This window comes from Nerophis lumbriciformis, linkage group LG17 (assembly GCF_033978685.3).
Source record: "Nerophis lumbriciformis linkage group LG17, RoL_Nlum_v2.1, whole genome shotgun sequence".
Classification (NCBI taxonomy): domain Eukaryota; kingdom Metazoa; phylum Chordata; class Actinopteri; order Syngnathiformes; family Syngnathidae; genus Nerophis; species Nerophis lumbriciformis.
Genome location: NC_084564.2, coordinates 30,774,344 through 30,782,500, shown reverse-complemented (window position 1 = coordinate 30,782,500; position 8,157 = coordinate 30,774,344). Strand labels below are relative to the sequence as shown.

General features: G+C 44.7%; 1 protein-coding gene across 5 annotated transcripts in view; it reads left to right on the top strand.

The window, feature by feature from the left end:
• The window catches only part of LOC133614801 (syntaxin-1A-like), a 192,085-nt gene extending 189,255 nt beyond the window's left edge, over positions 1–2,830 (top strand). For all 5 annotated transcript variants that reach the window (XR_009816626.2, XM_061973060.2, XM_061973061.2 and 2 more), the window contains one exon: positions 2,288–2,830. Coding sequence is in view for 4 of the 5 variants with exons in the window: in XM_061973060.2 (XP_061829044.1) it covers positions 2,288–2,365 (78 nt within the window). In the remaining variant the exon portion in view is untranslated. The remainder of the gene's footprint in view (positions 1–2,287) is intronic.
• Positions 2,831–8,157: the final 5,327 nt, after the last annotated feature.

Genomic DNA, 8,157 nt, shown 5'->3' with positions numbered 1-8,157 from the left:
GTTTGGGAACTGAGGAGACACATTTTTTAAGCTTCTCAGGTGGAATTCTTTCCCATTCTTGTTTGATGTACAGCTTAAGTTGTTCAACAGTCCGGGGGTCTCTGTTGTGGTATTTTAGGCTTCATAATGCACCACACATTTTCAATGGGAGACAGGTCTGGACTACAAGCAGGCCAGTCTAGTACCCGCACTCTTTTACTATGAAGCCACGTTGATGTAACACGTGGCTTGGCATTGTCTTGCTGAAGTGTTCCTGAGCCCATGTGGTGATATCCTTTACACACTGATGTCGTTTGTTGATGCAGTACAGCCTGAGGGATCGAAGGTCACGGGCTTAGCTGCTTACGTGCAGTGATTTCTCCAGATTCTCTGAACCCTTTGATGATATTATGGACCGTAGATGGTGAAATCCCTAAATTCCTTGCAATAGCTGGTTGAGAAAGGTTTTTCTTCAACTGTTCAACAATTTGCTCACGCATTTGTTGACAAAGTGGTGACCCTCGCCCCATCGTTGTTTGTGAATGACTGAGCATTTCATGGAAGCTACTTTTATACCCAATCATGGCACCCACCTGTTCCCAATTTGCCTGTTCACCTGTGGGATGTTCCAAATAAGTGTTTGATGAGCATTCCTCAACTTTATCAGTATTTATTGCCACCTTTCCCAACTTCTTTGTCACGTGTTGCTGGCATCAAATTCTAAAGCTAATGATTATTTGGAAAAAAAAATGTTTGAGTTTGAACATCAAATATGTTGTCTTTGTAGCATATTCAACTGAATATGGGTTGAAAATGATTTGCAAATCATTGTATTCCGTTTATATTTACATCTAACACAATTTCCCAACTCATATGGAAACAGGGTTTGTAGTACCGGTATACCCTACGGGAGACTCTCAAACTGCCCCAAAAGTTGAGCCGAATGGAGAAGAGATGGTGGTGTTCAGAGGAAATGCGACATAAGATGATCCCTTGAGGATCCCACAGGCTGTTTCTGGGATCGTCGTGGCCTAAAACGGCTGAATTTGCGGCAGCTTTTTCAGAAAGTTGCGTCAAAAGTTTAGATTTCTTGAGGCCTTTTTTTTATTTATTTTTTTTAAACTTTGAATCCACTTCTAATTTTAGGAATTTGCTATAACAATTGTATGTTATTCACTGTGACCTTAACCTCAAAAAGGACATGATTGCAACATGATTAAAAACAAACACCGAATGGATATTTTACCCAATTTGTACTGCGCAGACTTTAAAGTGGACACTAGATGGCAGTAAAAGCGAGGGATGCTGTTACGTACGGCGGGGGACACAACGGCAGGGATCAGTTCAATAGGTTTATTGAAACTGATGATGATGATGATGTGTTGGGGTGTGTATGCTACTAAACGTGAATGGCGCAAGACAATGTGTAGAATTAACCATGTAAATGTTACCAGAGGTTTTTGTAAGTGCGTGTTGGATGAATCCTTCGTCAGACCAGAGGGGCAAGTACAAGAGCGTATCTAGTTGATACTACTATGATTACATTGATATTTTTTTTAGCATCACAAAATCTTTTTTCCTTTTTTTTAAATTCATATTATGTTTATAAAGTCAGTAAATATATCCCTGGACACATGAGGACTTTGAATATGACCAATGTATGATCCTGTAACTACTTGGTATCGGATTGATACCCAAATTTGTGGTATCATCCAAAACTAATGTAAAGTATCAAAGAAGAGAAGAATAAGTGATTACTACATTCTAACAGAAGTGTAGATAGAACATGTTAAACGAGAAAGTGAGCAGATATTAACAGTAAATGAACAAGTGGATTAATAATACATTTTTACGGTTTGTCCCTCATAATGTAGACATAATAATAAGTAGATAAATGACACAATATGTTACTGCATACGTCAGCAGACTAATTAGGAGTCTTTGTTTGTTTACTTACTTACTAAAAGACAAGTTGTCTAGTATGTTCACTATTTTATTTAAGAACTAACTTACAATTAGAAACAAATGTTTAATGTACACTAAGATTTTTTGTTAAAATAAAGCCAATAATGCCATTTTTTTGTGGTCCCCTTTATTTAGAAAAGTATCAAAATAATTTTAGTACCGGTACCAAAACATTGGTATCGTCACAACACTAAATTGGTGTCATGAAAAGAGCTACGTCCTGATGCTTTTGTCCTTGTGGTTTATTATGTGTGTAATAAGACGTTTCTAACATGTTCTCTTCTGGTCCCCACCTGCTGCCCTGGATGGACTCTTCTTTGGTCTTATTGCCCACGCTTATTAGAAGAAAATCATGATCATTATATGCTGCGTCATTCTGGGAATCATCATTGCGTCTGCCGTCGGCGGTACGCTGGCCTGAAGCCTCTGCAAGCAGTCACGTTAGACGCTCACGTTTGATTATTTTCCACGAATGCAAACGTATTTACACAAAACGTCGGGGCAGGAGTCGTGTCACTTCCTGTAACGATCCATCAAGGTAGTTTTTGGCATGAGTTTCTATTTTGTAAAAACATGCGGCGCTGCAACAATGTTTTGAGTGTTGTCAAATTCCCCAAAGTGAAACCTTGTAACACGATCTTTGTACATTCCAAGTCTGTTTTGACCGAACCCGAACACTGGCATTAAGTTTTGACATTGAAAACAAGATGGACATGAAGGGGAAATCTGAAAAATGTAATATTGTACTTTGGTAATGGTTATGTATTTGTGTTTGGTTTTTTTAAAAGCCACGTTTACTGGCACGACTTCTCATGTTTTTAACTTCCTATTCAAAGTCATACCTAAAAATGTTCAAATAAAACAAGTCCTGCATGGTTGAAGTTCATCCAGTTTGGCTGGTATTGTCAAAGGATCTCATCTGTACTTTAGTTGTAAGTCATCACTGTCAGGTTCAAGCACCGAATTATCTATTACACATAACAAGAAGCAAGGAATCAGGCAGAGACAGAGTTCAATTTTGCTCATGAGGAGAAACGTATTGAGCTGCACACTCAGTTACAGTCTCACCCTACGCTCTGAGGCACAGCCCACGCGACCCTTTTTATTCAGTTCAGGAGTTCCCTAGTTACATCACTGAGGCTGCCTCTAAATGGAAGGGTTACACAAATTATGCAAGCAGCTCAGTACGAACAATACGTGATTATTCAAAACGGAAATGTACTGGGGGCCTTGTGATTTCGCCCTGTCTCTGCTTTGTCTGCCTGCTGTCGCCTTATCTTCGTTGAGGTGCTGGTTCGTCCTTGGCTGTTAGCAGGCTGAAATCTGAAAAATGTAATATTGTACTTCGGTAATGTGTATGTATTTGTGTTGTTTTTGTTTTTGTTTTTTTAAAGCCACGTTTACTGGCACGACTTCTCATGTTTTTAACTTCCTATTCAAAATCCTCCCTTAAAATGTTCAAATAAAACAAGTCCTGCATGGTTGAAGTTCATCCAGTTTAGCTGGTATTGTCAAATGATCTCATCTGTACTTTAGTTGTAAGCCATCACTGTCAGGTTTAAGCACCAAACTGTCTATTAAACATAACAAGAAGCAAGGAATCAGGCAGAGACAGAGTTCGATTTTGCTCATGAGGAGAAACGTATTGGGCTGCACACTCAGTTGCAGTCTCACCCACTTTAGTTGTAAGCCATCACCTTGGACTCTGCTGTTGCGTGAGTGCATGCATGAATGTGGAAAATGAGGGTGGCGTTACGTTGCTGCATGTTGGAACATGCTGTGGGATGAACCAACGACTGTCCGAAATCTGTCTTAATGTCAGGTTTAAGCACCAAACTATCTTTTAAACAGAACAAGAAGAAGGAATCAGGCAGAGACAGAGTTAAATTTTGCTCATGAGGAGAATGCATGGAGCTGCACACTCAATTACAGTCTCACCCCACGCTCTGAGGCAAAGCCCACGCGCTCCTCTATTTATTCAGTTCAGGAGTTCCCTAGTTACATGGCTGAGGCTGCCTCTAAAGGGAGGGCTCACACATTATGCAAGCAGCTCAGTACGCACAACACGTGATTATTCAGAACAGAAATGTGCTGGGGGCCTTGTGATTTCCTGATGTCACCTTATATCTTCGTTGAGGTCCTGGTTCGTCCTCGGCTGTTAGCAGGCTGAAAGACAGAAACATCTGCGGCGAGGCAACTCCTAACTTGCAGTGGAAGATAACTAGCTGTGTGCCTTTGTACGAAAAGAAAAGTACAGCTTGAGCACAATAGGTAATAACTACAGTAACGGCCTTTAAGCATAAAAGTTGTGTGATAACTTATATATAATTATTATAACATTTAACACTGCCAGGACCGCGTTCAGATAAAATGTCTGCTGCGCTTGGCGTTTTATGTCACTCTCCGTTTCAAATGTCTCGTTTTTTGGGGAGTCATTGGATGTCGGCATGGAGTCAAAGTAGCCCTGTAAACACACTCACACACACCTTGTTGCCTCCTGGCTGCCTTTGTGTTGTGTCGTGATCATGACATACTTTTGTTTTTGGATTCTTCTTGTATTTGCAGTAAAGATCGTCTGGGGAGGGGTAGTGGGTGTGGTTTCTGTAGCTCTTGACTGAGTCGTGGATTGCTGCTTTTTATCCGCACATTTGACAGGAATGACAGAACAACACAAAAAGAAGACACCTTAAATTGGTAATGAAGTCAAACAATGAAGAAATGTGTTTTGACCTTCAACCAAAATGACATACAGTACAGGCCAAAGGTTTGGACACACCTTATTGTGTGAATGCCATCCATCCATCTATCCATCTTCTTCCGCTTATCCGAGGTCGGGTCGCGGGGGCAGCAGCCTAAGCAGGGAAGCCCAGACTTCCCTCTCCCCAGCCACTTCGTCCAGCTCTTCCCGGGGGATCCCGAGGCGTTCCCAGGCCAGCCGGTAGACATAGTCTTCCCAACGTGTCCTGGGTCTTCCCCGTGGCCTCCTACCGGTCGGACGTGCCCTAAACACCTCCCTAGGGAGGCGTTCAGGTGGCATCCTGACCAGATGCCCGAACCACCTCATCTGGCTCCTCTCGATGTGGAGGAGCAGCGGCTTTACTTTGAGCTCCCCCCGGATAGCGGAGCTTCTCACCCTATCTCTAAGGGAGAGCCCCGCCACCCGGCGGAGGAAACTCATTTCGGCCGCTTGTACCCGTGATCTTGTCTATTCGGTCATAACCCAAAGCTCATGACCATATGTGAGGATGGGAACGTAGATCGACCGGTAAATTGAGAGCTTTGCTTCCTGGCTCAGCTCCTTCTTCACCACAACAGATCGATACAGCGTCCGCATTACTGAATACGCCGCACCGATCCGCCTGTCAATCTCACGATCCACTCTTTGATCACTCGTGAACAAGACTCCTAGGTACTTGAACTTATCCACTTGGGGCAGGGTCTCCTCCGCAACCCGGAGATGGACTCAGACTTGGAGGTGCTGATTATCATCCCAGTCGCTTCACACTCAGCTGCGAACCAATCCTGTGAGAGCTGAAGATCCTGGCCAGATGAAGCCATCAGGACCACATCATCTAAAAAAAGCAGAGACCTAATCCTGCAGCCACCAAACCGGATCCCCTCAAAGCCTTGACTGCGCCTAGAAATTCTGTCCATAAAAGTTATGAACAGAATCAGTGACAAAGGGCAGCCTTGGCGGAGTCCAACCCTCACTGGAAACGTATCCGACTTACTGCCGGCAATGCGGACCAAGCTCTGACACTGATCATACAGGGAGCGGACCGCCACAATCAGACAGTCCGATACCCCATACTCTCTGAGCACTCCCCACAGGACTTCCCAAGGGACACGGTCGAATGCCTTCTCCAAGTCCACAAAGCACATGTAGACTGGTTGGGCAAACTCCCATGCACCCTCAAGGCCCCTGCCGAGATCCCCCGCTGGCTGGGTAGAGGGAAGTCTGGGCTTCCCTGCTTAGGCTTCTGTCCCAGCGACCCGACATCGGATAAGCGGAAGAAAATGGATTGATGGATGAAAATGGGAATATATGAACATTCCAGCAGTCAGCATCTTAATGACCGCAGACCTTGTACAGTAAGGGATGTTTCATTGTTTTTTGGCTCTCCTAAAGTCTGCAGTGAGCAGAAATCAGTGATGAAGAAAAAAAAAGCAAACGTTTATTAAATTAATGTGCCGTGTATGCTTAAAATGATCATGTGACCTTCCAATTGGCCCACGTACAGTACGCAGAGAGCTTCATGGAATGGGTTTCCATGGCAGAGCAGCTGCATCTAAGCCATACATCACCAAGTCCAATGAAAAGCGTGGGATGCAGTGGTGTAAAGCACGTCGCCACTGGACTCTAGAGCAGTGGAGACGCCTTCTCTGGAGTGATGAATCACGCTTTTCCATCTGGCAATCTGATGGACCAGTCTGGGTTTGGAGGTTGCCAGGAGAACGGTACATTTCGAACTGTATTGTTGAGGAGGAATTATGGTGTGGGGTTGTTTTTCAGGAGTTGGGCTTGGCCCCTTAGTTCTAGTGAAAGTAACTTTGAATGCTCCAGGATGCCAAAACAAATCCATGCTCTAAACCTTGTGGGAACAGTTTGGAGCAGGCCCCTTCTTCTTCCAACATGAGTGTGCACCAGTGCACAAAGCAAGGTCCATAAAGACATGGATGACAGAGTCTGGTGTGGATGAACTTGACTGGCCTGCACATAGTCCTGACCTGAACCCGTTAGAACCCCTTTGGGATGAATTAGAACGGAGACTGAGAGCCAGGCCTTCTCGACCAACATCATTTGCACTTTTGGAAGAATGGTCGAAAATTCCTATAAACACACTCCGCAACCTTGTGGACAGCCTTTCCAGAAGAGTTGAAGCTGTAATTGTCACGGCCCGGGTGCGTGCCAATGCGTATTCTTAAGTAAGCCCCGCGGGGCGCACCTCGGGACACGCCCACTGGCGCTCACCTCCTGCACGCGTCACTCCGGCGGCAGCAAGCAGCTGCTTTCCATCAGCACTCAACGTACCTGTCGCTAATCAGAGAACTGCCTTCAAAAGTCTGCACAACCTGCTATTCCGGGCCAGAACGTAATCACCTGTTCGAGTACCCTACCCCTTCGTTCCCAAGTTTCGAGCTGTGCGTCTCGTCTCACCCCACGTTTCCTCTGCTTCCCTGACTGCCTCTCGGATCTCGACCTCCCGCTTGGACACGGACCTCCTACGCCCCCGACTTCCTTCTTGATTCACGGATCTATGAGCCTGCCCTGCCACTTTTGGACTTGCCTCTCGCTCAACATTTATGGTAACACTCAACAGTTAATTCATACACATAGTCGCACACACACACACTGTAGAGGCAGGGATTTGTTTCTCACTTGTCACCTGGGATAGTGGGTGTGGCTACATGTGGGTGTGTGGGCGGCGTGTGTGTGGGGCTGAATGATTGCTGAATGAATAACACCTGCACCTGTCTGTGAATTATTTGGCTTGTATGGAGAGAGTGTGAACCTGGGTGCCGTTACTTCTGTTGACCGCAAAGGGATCGCAAAAGGACCGCAAAGGGACCACAAACCATCTGAATGTAATGTATTGTATTTTTACTCAAAGGGAAAATAAATCACCCTCAGAACAGCAGTAATTACTTCATGTTGCATCCTTGGACCCAGCGTGTCAGAAAGAGCCCTGCTTTCCACTCTCAATGACTAATTACTTTCTGATAGTCACACAACATTGTCAACAGAAAAGGCTACAGATCCGACACTGACCTTCTGATATTTCGCTGGAATCGTGCACTTTGGACCACTCAACCCCTCAAGCAACTAAATGAAACGAAAGAGCGCAGCACAACCCATGGTATGTGAAACTCAGTTCATTCATACTATGAAGTTTATTTGCCTGGACACAGTTGATGCTGGATACTGCTGCACATTGGATAGCTGGGGCTGTCATTTTGATGTCATTATTGCTCGGGATTGAATTAACCTGTGGAAAAGTGGATCGCTTATTTGTGCACATTAAAGGAGTGATCAAAGATCATTCAAAGAAAACACACAGGGTTCCGTCTGTTGGGAAGGAGGAACATCAGAGGCCTTTCCAATCCGCAGCAGCGTAAAACCCTTGCACCAACCCTCTTTGTAATTTTCTTCTCCCTCGTTCTGTGTACTGCTTTCGGCACATGTTCTGAAGGTGTCTCCCTACACACGAGAGC